The 18,803-nt window shown below is 37.0% G+C and overlaps 1 protein-coding gene across 11 annotated transcripts in view; it reads right to left on the reverse strand.

Moving 5' to 3' along the window:
* The window catches only part of mast2 (microtubule associated serine/threonine kinase 2), a 142,258-nt gene that overhangs the window by 45,568 nt on the left and 77,887 nt on the right, over positions 1-18,803 (reverse strand). For 8 of the 11 annotated variants that reach the window (XM_048199979.1, XM_048199976.1, XM_048199981.1 and 5 more), the window contains one exon: positions 11,410-11,441. In XM_048199979.1, the coding sequence (XP_048055936.1) occupies positions 11,410-11,441 (32 nt within the window). Of the gene's footprint in view, positions 1-1,964; positions 2,133-7,220; positions 7,765-11,409; positions 11,442-18,803 lie in introns of those variants that run through there. The other 3 variants (XM_048199986.1, XM_048199982.1, XM_048199985.1) reach the window with 3 other exon arrangements.

An 18,803-nucleotide genomic window follows, 5' to 3' on the forward strand; every position in this document is an offset into this window, starting at 1 on the left:
AAAGACCGAGAGATGGAGAAAAGGAATAAGAAACAGTCTTTGGAACAGTTCCCTGCCTCTCTCTTGGATGTCCTGTTGAGCTGAGCTCTGAAAGGTTTTAAGACTTGATTTCCTGCAGCTTCACTGTTGGTCTAAACCTGTGGGGAACTGTAAAAAATAGCCTTTCCACTCATAAGATACCATCTATTAGAAATGGGAAATAGTGTCTGGTCAAGCCAATACACATGGGAAATGACGCTTTACAGGAAAGGAAAATGATTTTGAACATTTTCTATTATTGTGATCATGATCAATACCTCTATTGGACAGGGCAATGGAAGGAAAGAAAATAGTTGTGTATGAAAAAAAGCAGACTGTGGCGATTTCCTTTAGCTATACTGAATGTGAATGGAAGGTCAGAGTTTCCACGCTGCTCCTGATGATCACTGTGCCCAAATAACCTAAAATGTGTCCTTACAATGCAAAAAAAAAACATGCACACATTGTGTTCCTACATTGTTAACGCAGATATTCTTAACCCAAAGGTTGCAGACAACACTAGACTGAGAGCAGACTGTACTCAGCAATTGGTGTCATCAAACAAGAGATCAGTGAGGATAAAAGTGAACACACACACACACACACACACAGTCAAATGGGACAGAACATGGAGTTCTGACATTCCAGAGCAACTCATTAGTGCAGAAATCACTCTCATTCTCCTCCATGGACATACACACAAATACACACACTTGAGTTAATGAGCAGGGCTTAAACAAACCATATCAAAGCTTACTGGCAAGCATATTTGTTCAAAATTATCTGCACAATAAGTGATAATGCTAAAAAATACACCACAGTTCAAAAGTTTGGGGTCAATAAGTTTTTTTTTTCTTTTATTCAAAAAGGACTGCAAGTAAAGGCTTAAAATTGTTACAGCAAAATTCTATTTTAAATGAAGTTCTTTTGAACTTTCTATTCATCAAAGAATCTTGAAAAAAAATGCATAAGGGTTTCCACAAAAATATTAAAAACGTGGATGGAAAAATAACCTCTGAATACTAGAGTAATGGATCACAGTGTTTTAGTGCCATGTTAAAATAAAACGAGTCTAAGATTTTGAGAATAAAGTTATAATATTACAAGAATAAAGTCATAAATTAGGGGAATATTGTGTAGTAAAAGAAGTATTTTGAAGACAAAATACACAATAGGAATAGCGATAAATATCAATGCAAGAAATGCATGGTGGATTTAGTTACAGTAAATCATATTTTATTCTCATAAAAGGCATATCATGAGATGATCCTCAAAATGTTGACTTTTTTCTTGTAATGTTGAAACTTTATTATTACTGTAGCCTAATAGATTAAAATCTAGTTAATAGATTAAAATCTAGTTATAAATAAATGAATAAATGTTGTCCACTGATTTCCTCATTAAATGAACACAAGGAAGCTTAATGCCCAAATTAAAAGGACACTGAAATCACTGCAATGTTGCTTAATTATATATATCATCAACAAAATCATTGTGACTACATCAAGAATATTCAATATATCGTCCAGCCCTACTGCACAGTATACAAAAGTATCCTCCACAAACCACTCTCAACAAGTAAAAATCCATCCATCCATAACACAAGGTAGCAAAAACTGGCCCTGACAGAAAAATCAGGCTACAGTTATTAATAAGCAAGTAGTCATTTCAGCAAAATGCTTTTATGCTTTAATCAAAAGTGACAAAGCATATTTATAACATGAACAATCCCACTTCAGCAACCTGGGGTTAAGTGCATTGCTCAAGGGCACAGTGCTGCAGGCACAGGTACATGCAAGCCTTCCTGCCTTGAGCATTTAGCCACTAAACCACACCATCCCATTAGAGAAACAGATTAGACGAAATAGGAACCACACAATGTCTAGTTATCCAGCATGCTGCTGTAAAGGAGGTTGGATCAGGAGCAAGTGCAAGGGCACTCTTACCTCCAGAAGAAGGGGTTGGTGCTGGGAGCAAGGACAGGGGCAGACGCAGGCCCCTCGGGTCCGCCTGGGGACGGGAGGAAGAGAGCAGAGGAGGAGGTGGTAGGGGAGAGGAGATGCTGCAGGAGGCTGCTGTTGCCATGACAACGGTACTGAGCAGTTGGCCAGATTCTTTTACGTGAATAAGGCAAGAGAGGAAAGCAAGGAGTAATGTGAATGGTTAAAAAAAAAAAAAAAAAAAAAGGAAAGCTCTGCGTGTTTGTCCTTGTGAGTCTGTGAAGGGCATGGAAAGACAGGATGTCCTACGGCAGTTTATAAACATGACCAAGGCAAAGGCTTATTATCACACTGTCACAGTTTCTGCCTCAGTGTGTGTCCACACTTCAACCCCACAGCATGAATTGAACACTTCCTGCCTCCCAGTTCCAGTAAGACATGTCTACAAGCTCCAAGTAAACACATGGTAAAACAAGATCCTGTTTTGAGTTGCCCTGGTATTCCTGAGAGATGCTGCTGACAGGCTGTTTCAGCAGTTCAGCACACGCACACTGGGCACACTGAAGTTAAAGCTGGTTGGCGCTAGGATAGGATGACAGTTCTGTCAGGTTCTACTACCTCCCTTCGCTTTAGGCAACATTCAAGCTGAGTTGTCAAGAATTCCAGAATCCATTCTCCTACATTCATTTTTGCTACATCAATTACTTCTAATATTTGTTTGTTTGTTTACAAACAAGATGAGGAATACATGGTTCTTGTTTTTCATTAATTTCATCAGAAATTTACTCCAACACTGCATCCAATGACTTTTAGTCTAGGGCAGCAACAACACAAAGGATGTGTTCTTCCTTTTGAAAAGGCCAGACAGAGCACAACTCAATGGAAAAGACTGCAGGTACTTGAGATTAACAAGGAAAGAGAATGGGAACAGGACTGGGACAAGACCCAGGCTAGACTTGAACTTCGGTCCCCATGAGCACAACAGAACACAACTAGCTATTTGTATGGTTCATTTAAAACTTCTTATTTGCTACATAGGCTTATTCATACCAAGAGTGACATTACGGGGAAAAAATATAGGAATAATCAAATATGAAAGAAGCTAATAATACAGGAATAATATAGCTGTAAAATAAATATTCCAATTTGTTAGAAATTCCTTTTTATTAAAATTAACACATCACTTCCTTTTGGTTTGTTTGCTGATAAAGCATTTTATGGTTCTTGAATTTAAAGATCAATAAAATCAATTAGTAAATAGTATTTCCAGACACAGAAATGTCTTCTATATTGTTTTCTGTGGGGAAAAAAAAAAAAAAAAAAAAAAAAAAAAAAAAAAAATCGGTTATACTTTTAGGGTTCAATTCTCATTTTTAACTAGTTGCTTATTAGCTTGAATATTAGCTTGCATATTGCTAGTATATTACTAGAAGTCAATCTGGAATTGTAAGTGTATGGACCATCTCACTTTTTTAATCACCATGCTAGACTAAAACTTGGTTTTCATTCAACAGGGAGCTGCTTCAGCAAGCCAAGACACAAATGTGCTCTCATATACCCCCTTTCCACCAGCACGAACTGGGTGCTAGTTCAGAGCTAGTGCTAGTGCCAGTTCGGAGTTGGTTCAACTGATGAGCCTTAAGAACCGGTTTGCCTTTCCACGGGCTAGAGAGCCAGCACAGAGCCAAGTCTTACGTCACTGTATACGTCTCATATTTCACAGCAAAAGCTAGCGCTGCAGCACCAAACACAAACACACCAGGCTTGTTCGAGATGCCTCGGCTTCCCGCAGAGCGATCGGCGTATGACATCAAAGCACTGCGAGTACGATCCAAAAGTACAAGGAGTCGTACGCTTTACAAATGCTCCCGTGGACCCGCGGCACTCCGATATCACCCACCGAATCAGTCCGCGCTGCTCCGATGCATCTCGAACAAGCCTTCCATCAACAATCGCGGATGTTTCACTACTGTTGATGCTCATGGCTTTGCGAACCTACATCGGCATCCAAACACGGCTCATCGTAATTTGTATATAGACGGAGATCATCGAGCTGCTAGCTCGATTAGCTGCTATTACAAAAATGGCGGTCTCAAGTTTCTTGTTGGTCACGGTAACCCCACCCCCAGCCCCTGACGCAAGCGGTTCTTACTTCTAGCCCAGCAATGTTTTGGTGCTACTTACGAACCACTTTTCCTGGTTTGGAGCTGGTGCTTTGGGTGTCGAAAGACAAAAAACTGATTTGAAACTAGGCTCTGGCTCCGAACCAGCACTCAAACTGCTTTGGTGGAAAAGGGGTATGAGTGGAGTAAAGGTGAGCAAGAGAAGCTGACCGGGCAAAAGCTGGCATTTAACATGACTGAATAATGCACAACCGCACACATACTCTGCTAAGTGAAGACTTCTCTTTACTTGTATTTCCCTGAGTCTTTCTGGCATTGCTGTAGGGTTGTGTTTTGAGGCTGTAAACTGAGCTACACACTGTGGCTGTCAATCAACGAGGCAAGAGTTAGAAATTCAGCCACCACTCAGAGCATAAGGGGAAAGCAGGTATCAGGTTTCCAGACAGACTGTGAGAGAGTAAGAGGAAACCTGGTGCTTAACTGCCAAGGAGTCAGAGACTGCGGTCTGTTTGTGTAAAGCTAATGCTGTGGTCATGTTTAGAAACCTCAACGAATGGAGTTCATGCATTGCAAAAATGAGTGACAGTCAGCTGGACTCAAGTAAAAGTTTGAAAACAAGGAAAGAATATGGGCCAGATTTACTAAAAGAGCAATTCCTTGCGCATGATCTACAGTTGACATGGAAATTAAAGAACACAGACGCAGATCATTTCCATAATGACCAACACAATCTACCAAGAGCAGCGCAAATTAGGTGTCTGGTTTAAGAGATGCTTTTTTTTGGATGATAAATAATGGCGCAAATACCAGTAAATTGACTAGCACAAACCTTAGTAAATCACTTTGCATGATTCATTTAAATACTCTATCCCATAAATTTTGTATCTGAAAGGGAAGCTCCTACAAATGCATGCATTAAGGTCAGCCGCAAAAATAACTGTGCCCACACCTTTTCAACGCTAATTTTTCACTGCATGTCTTAAAGGCAGGGTAGGCAAAAAAATGTATAAAAAACTTTTTTTCAAAATTTGTTTAAACTTTATTTATATATCAATACATAATTAAAATGTAAGTACTCTGAAAAAGAAAGTATAAAAATCGAGTGTCTGTAGACCTCTCACGACTGTTTTAAAGACAGCTCATTATTTCCATTCACTCCACCCCCTCCCTTCTGGGCTCCTTCCAAAGCCACGCCCCCAAAACGCATGAACGTGTGACTCCGACCACTGAGCTGGAAGACGCATTATTTACCTGAGACGAGCGGAGAGGAAGGAGCACGGCATGTAGTGACATCATGTCAGAATCACATGTAATAAAAATAACTTTATAATTATGAAGATAAACAAGATGTATTTTAGTACTCACTATCAAGCTAGCATATTGATATTGGTAAAGTTTAAAATATATATTTTTTGAATCGCTAACGAGCTAGTTATCTATAAGGCAAAGCTAAAAACAGGTTGCATGATACACGTTTTTCCATTACCATCATTTACACTGTGATGAAGATGAATTTCGTGTAAGATTCATAACATATACGTTGTTCTACAGATCAACAGAGTAACATACACTCAAATATCAACTCACAACTGCATTGCAGACACAAAATAATAACACACACATACAACAAAGTGTGTACGACACACACAGATACAAGATAAAGACATCAGTAAACATAGGTAGAGAATATAAAAACAAAACAAAGGCGAAAAAAACGTGCAGGTAAACTTACAGGTGAACATGGTAAAAGACTTAGACAGAGGGTAAAATTATGCACAATTCAACACTATAGCTATCATTATTTATCGTCTCTACTACGGCTCGCTAAGTAATGTTATGTTAGCTATATTACGCAGCTACGTGTGCTAATGACACATGCTTCATGAAAAAATAAACAAAAAAATATGTATGATCAAAATACAAAAAGAAAGATTTACCTGTCCAGCAGAAATAAAGCCATCAAGGAGTCACTTTTCAGCCCCTTGAGTTCCCTCAGTTCTCGCCATCGCTGGAAAGCCACGCCGATATTAACTCGCGTTTTATTTCTTTGTTTATCCAAAGACTTTTTGTTCATTGCCTTTTCTTGTACTGTTACTGTCTTCCTTTTTTTGCCTGGTTTGCCTTCACTAACTGCATAGGCCGGTACTGTGAATTTAGCTTGCTGTTTCTCTGCCATTGTTTTGGTATTCCTAGGATCCATGCCTCTTGGATTCCCCAAATCAAACGTGTGCGCGCAAGTGGGCAGGTCATGTGTGGCAAAAGGGTGGTTGCCATGGTTGCGAGAGAGTGACAGCCGCCTAAGCCAATCCTATGTTTCGTCCCGGATGGAAATAATGAGCTGTGTTTAATACAGATTAAACGGTCTAGAGTCACTCGATTTTTATACTCTTTTTATCAGAGTTCTTACATTTTAATTATGCATGTATATATATAGAAAGTTTAAACAAATTTGGAACAAAATTTCTTACCTACCCTGCCTTTAAGTAAATCCTTACAGTAGTTTTTTATTTAACTCCAAAAGAGGACTTGCATTGGCGCAAGTTGTTAGTAAATCTGGCCCTAAAAGTTCTGTAAACAAAAACAAGCAAAATTTGTTGACTCATAATATGGCTGCACGATTATTCACGACTTTTTTTTTTTTTTTTTCTTTTTTAAACACGTGAGCAGCTCATGATCCAGTGTTTTCATTGTCCCAGAGAAGCTCTGTTTGAGGTAAGTGACACTCAACATGAACTCATCTATGTATCTGCTGTGGAGCACTTATAAACAAAAGAAAAGCTTTAAGGTCTCCCAAACTAAAAGCTTGATGGCTTAATGTTTGAAGATAAAGAAATTACAATCATAAATTTCAGTATTGTAATTTTACAGATTTACTGTAAAATAAAATTACTTTTCTTAAATACTCTATATATTAAAACAGTAATTTTCTTATTTTTGTATAATTATTTAGTAAAAACTACAGCATAAAATAACAAGCATTATTATCATTATTTATAGTCATACTGATATAAAAATCACAAAATGTTTTGCCAATAGCCAATTTTTATCAGGAAAAAAAAAAAAAAAAAAATTCACATTGACTTTTTTCCCCCTCAAATCGTGTAGCCCAATCATACTTATGATCTAAATAAACTCTTACTGTAAGTGCAGATTAGGGGCTCCAAGTCTTTCCTTTCTTTTCTTCATGTTCATGAGTATAATAGATGGATAAAAAAGTCTGCCTTTTCCTCAGAGGTGCAACTGGGAAGACTCCAGCAACAGGTTTACCACGGTTGCAAAAGCACTACATGGTGTAGTGTAAAAGTCTGTTTGCAAACTACCAACTCTGATTGTGAAAGTTTCAGCGATTCCAGCCATACTTCTTTTATCTTCATCACAAACATCAACTGTCAAATCACAATGTGCCTTCAAGTCTCAGCTTGCTCATGGCCAGAGCGAGTATCCAATTCTGTGTGAACGAAGGTCATGACCGTATTTGTTGTTAAACGACAGTCCTCTAAAAGTTGTGTCCGGGAGCGCTGTGTCTTTCTCAGCACTGTGAAGTACCATAATACCAGTCTGAAGAGAGAATGTAAAGAGCGTAACGATCCAAATTCAAAACAAATTAGAAGAGGCTTCACTCTCCTCTGAGCTCTGCTTCTAGTGTGTGTATAGGTTGGCAAGACAGTCAGAGACACACAAACACACTGAGTAATGAGTGAGAGGGCATTCTCATGATATCACAAGACCCTGGGGGAGGTGCAGCTGTTGCCCCTACCTCACACCGGTCCATCTCTGTACACACACATACACACAGTTCTGAGAAGCGAGAGAACATCAGCGTCCTATCAACTGTTCCCAGACGAATGCGTTTGGCTAAATGTAGCCTCAAGAAGACAATAGGCAGGATCAAAGAGCAGAGACGCACCAACACAAGCTTTAAGCCTGACTGGTTCAACTGACACACCGCTACAGGAAAGCCAATTACACTGACACATGATCTACAGCTCTACAAAGGGATAAATCATTTAAACATGAAACTTTGGTTATGATTTACACTAATTTCTCTCCAAATCTGTATGACTTTCTATATTCTGTGGAACACAAAAGGAGATATTTGCACATTATCTGCGTCATTCTTTTTCATACAATGAAAATGAGGCTCCAAAAATTATAAAAAAATATCATAAAAGTAGGGATGCACTGATCTAAAACCAATAAATCAATTTACATATTAAACTCTACCATATTTTGACTAAATAAATTAAAATTAAAAGATTTAAATATTAAAATCACAAAAACTTAAATCAAGTGTTTTGAATGTTAAAGTGAATTTAGACATCAAAACATTATAATGTACTGTAATACAGTAAAATAATGCAAGTTTTGATTGAGATGAGGGTGAGTAAATGATGAGAGAATTTCCATTTCCCCTTTACAGGGTTGCCACACCAGAAAGTGAAAAGGTGAGATGGAAAGGAAGGAGATACAAGACAGTGAGACAAGAAAGTACCAAAACCCTAAATGAATGAGGGCTAAAATGAGATTTCCCTGACAAACTGTGTGGTTGAATAGAAGGCTTGATTTGATTAAGTCCTGTAATCCCATGGCGGGTGGAACAAACTCAGTGAACCCTCACAATAGCCAGCATTCTGCCTGCCCCTGCCAGTCACTTTGAGCTATACAAAGACGAGAAAAACAAAACCCTTAGCCTGTGTGCATAAGAAAGAACATGCACAACCTTGGCAGCACTCAATATTACACCAAAAATATAACACCGAAATATTGTCTGCCCACCCCTAATCTCATGATGCTGATATTGCGCCTTTGTATGATTGGCTGTAAAGAGCACATTCTTTACTGAGAGTGGGTTAAAAATAAATAGAAAAGAAGATATAGATAGGTGTGCTAGAAAAGAAACTGAAATGCTCAGCTGTTGGAAAAGGCCTGCAGTAATCTGCCTGTCACTGCCCTACCGGTCACCTACGACCCCCATGACCCTGTCCATGTGCAGTAAACAGTGTTGACACTGTGATCTAGTAAGAATGCTAACCCAGCTAATACAGCTGTGTCTGAACTGCCTTATCAGGTAATATTCACATGTAGGAAGGCATCAATGCAAGTCTGAAATAAGTGACTGCATTATTTCCTGATTACCAAGATGCCTCTATCTGGTCAATTTTTAAAGGCAGCACTGATATATCATTTACTAGATATATATATATATATATATATATATATATATTTATATTTATACAACAGTTCTGTCTGGTTCTCGAATCTGATTGGCTGATAGCCCTGAGATAATCTAGTGATAACAGCACTCCTACCTTTTCACCGTTTGTATCACTCTGGTTGAAGTGACTGTCATGGCAGCCGAGCAAATCCACCGTAATTTTTGCGAATACTACTTGTTGTACCACGATCGTGTTAATAATGTTCTTAGGCTTTTCTTCCTGTGGGGGAGCATCCCAGCCAGAGACTACAATAGTTTACTATGAATTAAATGGATATCAAAATAAATACAATTTATTGTGTAACCAAAATACCAATAATGCCCAGAAGAAAAAAAAAAAAAAAAAAAAACTAAGAGTGTGACTTTTAATTATAAACAATCCCAAAATACACCGGGACTCTTATTTTGAAATGTCTACGCTATTGCGGGCTGATCCTTCAGATGAGAGAGATATGATTTCCTTCAACCGTCTCTAAAACATATTATATAAAGGCCGTAAAGTGGACATTGTTATAATTCATAAAACTCGAGTTCATTAGCAATCGCTTGGCATAAATGTGCGCTATTCATTGATTGGGAATCACTTTGAAGCAGTCTGAAGCACTGTTGTGCAAGCCTGTAGAATGCGCAACAGCGCCGCCTTTGTGAAATATCCACCGTGTCTCTGCAGCGCACGTGGAAGTGTCAGCGGGAGTAAACAGTTCTCTCACACAGCCGCACACAGAACCAGCACAGGTACGAAACACATAGGGCGAGGGGAGATTTTTCACTAGTTTATCGATCACGGATGGTTTCATTAACTCGGGCGGATAAATAAAACAAAAAAAAATGTATAAGAGGATAAAAATAAAAGCAAAAATGTGTCTCTAAATATACTTTGGCGGCCGTTAATATACCTGGGCGGCCTGCCCAAGTAAAGTCTATGTGTGGGAAGCACTGCAGCTGTGTCCCCCACCCCCTTTGATGAATAGAACATTCAAAAGAACAGCATTTATTTGACATAGAATCTTTTATACAAAAATGTTACAAAAATACTGCAAAAATGTTACATACAAAAATGTTTTTCTTACTTAGAGTTTTTGACTTGTTTCTAGTCCAAATATCTAAAAATTCTTAAATCAAGAAGCATTTTCTAGACATGTAAAAATTATTGTCTTGTTTTCAGGAAAAAGTCAGTCAAACCGAAAACAAGATTATTTTGCTTACCCCATTGGCAGATTATTTTGCTTGTTTTAAGGAAAAACTCACTTAATTTTGACTTATTTTTTCTGAAAACAAGACAATAATTTTTACTTGTCTAGAAAATGCTTCTTGATTTAAGAATTTTTAAATATGTGGACTGGAAACAAGACAAAAAATCTAAGTAAGAAAAGCATTTTTTGCATTATAAACCTCTCTACTGTCACTTTTGATTAATTTAATACATCCTTGCTAAATAAAAATTTCTTTCGAGAGGGAAAGAAAAAATAAATAAAAAAAATCTTTCTGACCCCAAAATTCTTAACGATAGTGTATAATGTTATATAAGCTTTCTATTTCAGATAAATGCTGTTCTTTTGAACTTTCTATTCATCAAGGAATCCTGAAAACAATTTTACAAATCTGCTTTTTGCTTTGTCATTATAGTGTATGGAGTGTAGATGTGATGCTAATACCCACTAATGCTAATACTGATCTCACAATATCAGCAGTGTTTTATCGAATTGGACATACCTCATATTTAATAGTAAGATGCAGATCTGTGAATTTATCAGAAGCAAAACAAAATGACTGAGTATCTGCAACATCAATAATACATAATAACTGAATGAGTTAGTCATGGTGTGTACACACAATTTACGAAAACAAAGAAATCTACATGAGTCTTCCCTGTACTTTCTCCACCGTATTCCTTAAGTATTATGGAACAGATTTATGTAACTCACAGTACGTACTAAAGCACAATTAAAATAGATGACCAGAACTACACACCTCTTTGCTGAATGGGCATAGCATTCTCTTTACTAAGAAAAAAAAAATGTTATACAATTTCCCAAGGTCTGATTATTTACAATAGACCAAAGATTTCTCTATCCTCATTCAGAAAAAAAAGAAGAAATTCTCAAGTACTCACAAACTGCCTCTTCTGGGAAGACTCAGCTCCTTCTGAAATGAAGAAAGAGAAGAACACAATATTAACTGTAAAATCAAATTAATGTGTCTGTGTCACAAAGAACTTGAGAACTTGAGCACAAGATATCATGGAAGCCTAAATTGGATGCAGACACTAAATCATCCACCAGGTGGCAAAATTCAACAACCACAATTCAACTTGGGTCACAATAAAAGAGACATATTTACATAGTTCAACTCTTAACAGTAGGCTTTTTTAGGTAGTGTAGTTATTAGGTAGTGTTAGGTTCAACATATGATTCAAATAATGATTGAGTGGAATAGTGGCTTGCATCCAGCATCATGAGTCTTTTTTTTCCCCATATTGAAGGTAAAAAAACACACCACTAGATGGCAAAAGTGAGCCAATATTAGGCGCAGCCAGATTTACCTTAGAGCAGTGGTTCCCAACCATGTTCCTGGAGGCCCTCCAACACTGCACATTTTCCATGTCTCCTTTGTCTGACGCACCCATTTCTGGTCTTGGAGTCTGTGCTAATGAGCTGATGACCTGATTCAGGTGTGCTTGATCAAGGAGACATGCAAAATGTGCAGTGTTGGGGGGCCTCCAGGAATGTGGTTGGGAACCACTGCCTTAGAGCAGTGTATGCCTACTGATAGCTGGACTGAGAAAAGAAAACTGATATCAGGTCCAGAGGACCCACGGGACAGAGAGGACAGACACAGAATAAGGCCATTCCATCTGTCGTCATCCATAGTGAATCATAGTGAATATCCAGTGCACACACACACACACGTAAATCAAACACTACATAACAATAACGTTTATATGCACAAACCTGATTTGAAATTTCAATTTATTTGTACAGCGCTTTTCACAATAAGCATTGCTCCAGAGGAATTCTCTCAGATTTTCAACAAAGCCCCTAAAATGTCATTTTCAAAACCTCATTTGATATGTAGAGGGTTAAATCTTTCTATCAAAACAAAATCTGAACATTGTATTAGCGCTCTTGACAGATAAATAGCTAACACAAACAATGGCTTTTAGATAAGTCATTACATTCAATTATGGGATGTGTTTACAGAGCCCAAAATCCATTAAAAGTGTGGGCGTATGGGCAGAGGCCTCGTGCGTACTGATCCTTACTGATTCGACTCATCCAATTACACAAAACAAGTGTTTGGTAGTGAGCACTTTCTGGTGACACCATGTTTACTTTAATCTGGCGTAGCTGTCACTTTCAAAAACAGCAGTCTTTAAATCACAAGTATATTGTAACTGTCTAATGCAAATACAATTATAGCATTTCATAATAGGTGCAAAATGATTGCTAATCATCACCCAGAAAAAAGAAAAAGAAAAAGAAAACTAATGAATAAAACATAGGGGTGGGTGATATACCAGTTGAATCCATAAACTGGCAGAAATTTGGCAATTTCGAAGTACACTGTAAGAAAAAAAAGAAAAAAAGAAAAAAAACCCATAGAAAAATGGATAAAGTCCTGGCAGAATTACCAGTACCTTTTCGGTTAAGTTTACAGCCATTTCCTTCAACCCTAAAACACGAACCAATGCAATGAATAATTTAAAAATGTGTTACACCAGTAAAAATCAATACAGAAAATTCCTTCAAATTATCACGTTCCATTGGGCTGTATTTCACAGACTTAGTGTAGTTTCTGTTGTACTATTGTGGTTATGTGCGTGTGTATTATAATTATTTAACAAATAAAAGCATATTAACAATAATATGCATAATTATCTATTATATTTATTCCCCAAATACAAATCCTCGAAATCAAATATTTTATGTAAAATCTTTATGGGAAAAAAAAAAAAAAAAAATCATAAAGTTTATATATTGTGATACATATTATCATCTCAAATGTGATAGCTATGATTTCAATCGGGGCTGTCAATGAACTGTTAAAGACATGTTTGTTCAGAGAATGAGAATGATTTTTGTTTCAGTCCAATCTCTGGCTGAGAGCATAACTCATTTCAAGTGTAATGAAAAAAACAAACTTCTGCCTCCTACTGAAACCAGCTCTTATTACTGCAGGGATATTTGACAGAAGTGGAGAAAGAACCTATTAGACAGGACAAATTCAATAGTGTACTGACCAGGGTAGGTAAAATTATGAGGAGAGAGAGAGAGAGAAAGAGAGAGTGAGTGAGCTGTAACTGTATTCAAAGTGCGTCTATAAGACATCTGTCTCCCCACATCGGTGGAGGACTGAGCCAGGGAACCTTCACGTCCTGCTGACCCATCTGCAGAATATTAACACAGCAACTTCTCAAAGTGCAGCCTTAGCAAAACATGAGCCTACTTTTTAATTAGCAACTCCACCGATACCAGCCTGATATGCCTGGAGGCTTCATATATGGCAGCTTTTCCTGCTTTTCACGTCAACTTGAAATCACTTTCCCTCTGTGCTGTCAGAAAAAGTGCATCTCTCCCTCTCTCTTGACCTCTGTAGCCTCTCCTCTCTCTCTCTGTAACAAGCCTGAAGTGCTCATCAGTGCATTCCCACTGCTCTGACCGAACTCAGGTATGGATGCATCAGCCTTCAAGCACTGTAGATGGACTAAACCTTGTTAGCTTGTGTATAAGATGAAGCGAGTATCTACACTCGTTGCCAAATCTGATTAGTTGTGGAGCAAACCAGTGCTGCCTGATATCTGGATGGTATGTGTGATAGTGTTCCGGAGAACTGTGACAGGAGCGAGAGCGTGCCATAGAAATGTTCATGCCTATTATTTACAGCTCTGCACTGAACACAGAAAAAAAAAAAAAAGACTGTGGACAACAGTGTACAGCCTAAGTTTTGTTTGTCTCTACACTAGACACTAGAAGGGAGCAGTTTGCAATCATGCGACAAAAATAGATCACTCTGCTTATAATCACCGAAGTTGTCCTTGGATGCCTTTCGGATGCCCTGTTCCTATTTCTGTATTTCTTCTCTAGCCACCTTTCCCTGTCCATCTATAATAAATGTATTTTATATTATTTTTAGGGTTGTTCATTTAACACATTAATTTAATTAATTAGTTAGTAGATTTAATGCATTTATCACACCTGCCCAGACCTGCGAAGTTCATCTTACATTTCATACAGTTGATTGGTGATGAACATGAAGCAGGGCAACAACTCACTGCGTGATGTAGCCTAACGATCCTAAAATTCAAGATACCAGGGCAAATATATCCCTGTATGATTTTTTTGTATCATATTTAATATATCATATCATTAAGCAAGTGTTGTATACATGTTGAGAAGATGCCGTTTTCTGCTCAGCAAAAGCAAATTCTCTTTTGTAAACACTCCCAAAGGATGAGGATGTGAAGAGTCAGTGGTTAAAATTATCACAGAGATCCAACAGCAGAATAACACTTTCAAGATTGCTTCTCAAATCTCTGTGAGGTCTAAGTGGGATTTACAAAACGCCATTAAAGATAGGAAAATAGCCAATTTATTTGGACCAACTTGCTCCTCAGAAACACAGCCGATTAATTATTGATGTATATATTTTCTACTGGGTGTTCAAAATACGTAGTTTTGTGTTTTATATTGTGCTAGGTCTCCGGATAACTCACTGTCTTACTGATATACTTAAGCAAATCAGCTGTGGCCCATCACTACCTAAAATTGTGTATTATTGCAAAATTATTGGATTATTGTATAATTATCCATTAATGCAGATTGTCTGTCATTCATACTACTCTGAGTAAAGATAAAGGATGGAGCAAGATTTGTTTTACAAACTTTAATGTTACATCAGTCATTCACATTAATGCTTGGCTAACATTAGCACTATTATTGATACAGTTAATGGTACAGTTCCCACATGTGTACCGCAATAAATTAGAAATATACAAATCAGTTTGTTGGACATACACTTGTTAATGCTGATGTAGAGGAATTCTAGTAGCAACATCTCAAAATATGTGTCAAATTGAGTAGTGTGTCACTGAGAAACGTCCTGCTCAATTCGTTCTTGTGATGGAGGTTCAGTCTGAATAACCGGTTCTTCCAATGTTTCATCATCGGACTCGCGCTCAGATTGATATGGTAAAATCGATGCCATCGTTACAGTCTTTACAGTTTTTACTCCCGAGCTGAATCAGCTATTGTAATGGGTGTTTGTTCCTGCACGCGGTGTAAGCGGTAGACCAGTCACAACATACTGGGCCATCTGGCCAATCAGAGGAGAGCAGGCTGCCGGAAAAGGTGGATTTAGAGACTGATTCATCCGATGAGTCATTTGAGAATCACTGAAAAATGTGGTGATGTACAATGTATATTATGAGAAAATGAAAGCGTTTTTGACCTTTGATGCATGTAAACCTGATATAGAAGAGATATAAAATGTTATGTTATATAACACTTATACATTTTTATACAACAATGTTACATAAAAAAAAATTAGAAACCTTTAAAATAGCATAATAGGGGCACTTTAATATTGTGTTATATTTTAGACTAAATATTGTCTGTTTTTGCTCAATTTTACCAACAAAAACATTACCTGTAAAGCCAGAGCAGAACTGTTGTACGTCTCCGAGCAACACAGAGTAGTGTTTCATTTCTGAATGAATCCGTGTTTGGAGTGAATCAATCGGGTGAACCAATGATTCATAAAGAGGTTAACTTTACTCCTGAATGAATTAGCTGTTTGAACAAATCGAATGAATGAACGAACAAATGAACGAACTAACTTTTAGAATGTCATTTAGACATTTAACGTCACCTACTAGCAGTTTTAGTTTCTTATTTAAAATATCACTTCATTAAGAAAAATAATTTCATATTTTGGGGATAGTTTGCCCAAAAGTAAAAATTCTGTTTATTTACATTTACTCACCCTCATGTCATTTCAAACCTGTATGACATTATTTCTTTTGTGAAACATAAATGAAGATCTTTTGAAGAATGTTGGTAACCAAACTGTTTTGGTCTGTAAATATATTTAAATTCTAAATACCAATTCAAATGCATCTTTTGAAAAAAAAAAAAAAAAAATCATGGCTGTTGTAACCTAAAAGTTTATGTGTAATAAAATGCTATGTTGAATCAAATAAAAAAATATTTCTTTCTAAAGCTACTTTTTGTGATGCCTATTAGATAATTTTCTAATTTAACACAATAATGACTTTAAATTATCTTTTGGGGGTAATTTCTCAGCCAAATTTGATGCGTGATTAATTTGCAATTAATTAGAAGTAATCAGCATATCATGTAATTAATTTGATTAAAAATTGTAATTGTCATTCCTAATTATTTTATATAATTTTATTGTTTGATTGTTATAAATTGTATTATATATGAATTACATGTTTGAATAACTTTGAACTGTGATATCAAAACCAATTTGTGATGTTTCTGTAAAACTGTAATTCTAAAAACAGAAAACTCAACAATTTTGGGGAACTATTTTTTTTTTTTTAAATGCAATCTGAAGCGAATTAACTTTGTTCTGGCAGACTGATTCCATTAAAGCATATGGAGGGTGGGGTCTGAGGGAGACCAGAGAGCAGTTGCTCTGCTACACAAAGCCACACACATACACGCAACAGCTTCCTGGCCAAGGCTCTGTCATTGCCATGGGCTAAAAGGCTAGGCAATGAAATTAGCCAGAGTGACAGTTTGGAGCAGGCCCCCTGCTCTCCCACAAAAGCAATCTACCCAATGGAGCCCATTAATATTTCTTAAGTCCGTCCAGCATGACAGGAAGCCGTAGTGCAGGGAAATGTAATCAGTGAGATGGGCCGAAAGCAGCACCACGCTGCTTAAATGGACTCCTGGAGACAGTTAAAGCCATCAGGAGCTGCAGCGAGATAAGAAACTCTGTGTTTACACTGTTATAAGAGCTTACCAGAGGTGGCGGATTTCAGGTTTTAGGGGTTAAACAGTGTGTCGCATCAAGATGCAGTGCAATTTTATTGTGACCTTGGGTAGAGTGGAACCTGACGGGATCCAGTTTCGAGCAACAGTTTTGTGTTTGACTGACAGCTCTAAATCTCTCCCCGATTAGTGCTGACTTGTGGTTTTGTGCCCTCCAGCATAGATTTCAAGCTAGCAGAGCTAATTACAAAAGCCTCTGAGCTCTTGAGGCTAAGCAGCCATACATTAAGACAAAACACACACTGAACATTCATTTAGCATCATTATGATTCATTACAGGGCAGAGTCAGGCTGCACTCAAATCAACCTGACCCAACAAGAGCAATAATAATGCAACGTTGGAGAACTAAAAACAAACCAGAGCTGGTGTGACTGCAGGTCAAAATGCAAATTGGTCCTTGTGACTCCAAAGACCAGCCAAGAACAACATCACCCTTCCCTCACATCTCTATACTTTATACATATATTAATATGTAAATGCTTTTAAAAGGATCAAAAATTTCAGAAATTCCTTTAACTAAACAAAAAACCCATCTTATTTTTTGACTAATTACATAGTAGAATGAGCCCTCGATCTAATAAGCAAAATAAATGAAAATGAAGATGTAAATATATACATGCTTTGTTAATATACATATACTGTATATATGTCAGAGGAAAAAATAGAATTCTTCTTCTTTACAAATATATACTACCATTCAAATGTTTTTGAAGTCTCTAATGAAATGCATTAAAAACAGAAATATTGTGAAATATTATTAATATTATATGATAAAACAATTTTTTAGCAGCCATTACTTTAGTTTTCAGTGTCACATAATCTTTCAGAAATTATTTTAACATGCTGATTTGTTGCTCAAGAAACATTTCTTATTACTATCAATTTTGAAAAAAAGTTTGATATCCAAAAGTTTGAAAGCAAGTTTGATATTTTTGTGAAAACCGTTACATACATACATTTTTTTTTTTTTTCAGGATTCTTTGAAGAATAGAAAGTTGAAAAGAATAGCATTTATTTGTAACATTAAAAATGTTGTTATTGTCACTTTTGAACAATTTAATGCATCAGTGTGAATAAAAGTATTAAATTCTTTAAAAAGAAATATTTTGAACAGTAGTAAATTAATAATAGTTTTCTTTACAATTAAAATGTGCAACAATAGCTGGAGATTATACAGCTGCAATTTAACTCTGTTGATCAAGTTTAATACTTGGGGTTAGAGGTTTGCTAAAATATACTTAGACTTTGTATAAAAGAGATAAATAATAGTAACAGTGATGTTTGCCTTGGTGAGCAATGCAGGGGGGAAAATGCAGCCACATGTGAGGTTCACACTGACACTTGAAGCATAAAGAATTGATGACAGCTGTCAAAGTGCTGCCCTGTCCCAAACCGAATACAGTGTCCAAAGGCTTCCAGGATGGAAACAGACAGCTCTGGTCAAAAAGTCAGAGCTCGCTGGTTCTTTTGAGACCTCATCAGGGA

This window comes from Megalobrama amblycephala, linkage group LG8, assembly GCF_018812025.1.
Source record: "Megalobrama amblycephala isolate DHTTF-2021 linkage group LG8, ASM1881202v1, whole genome shotgun sequence".
Classification (NCBI taxonomy): Eukaryota; Metazoa; Chordata; class Actinopteri; order Cypriniformes; family Xenocyprididae; genus Megalobrama; species Megalobrama amblycephala.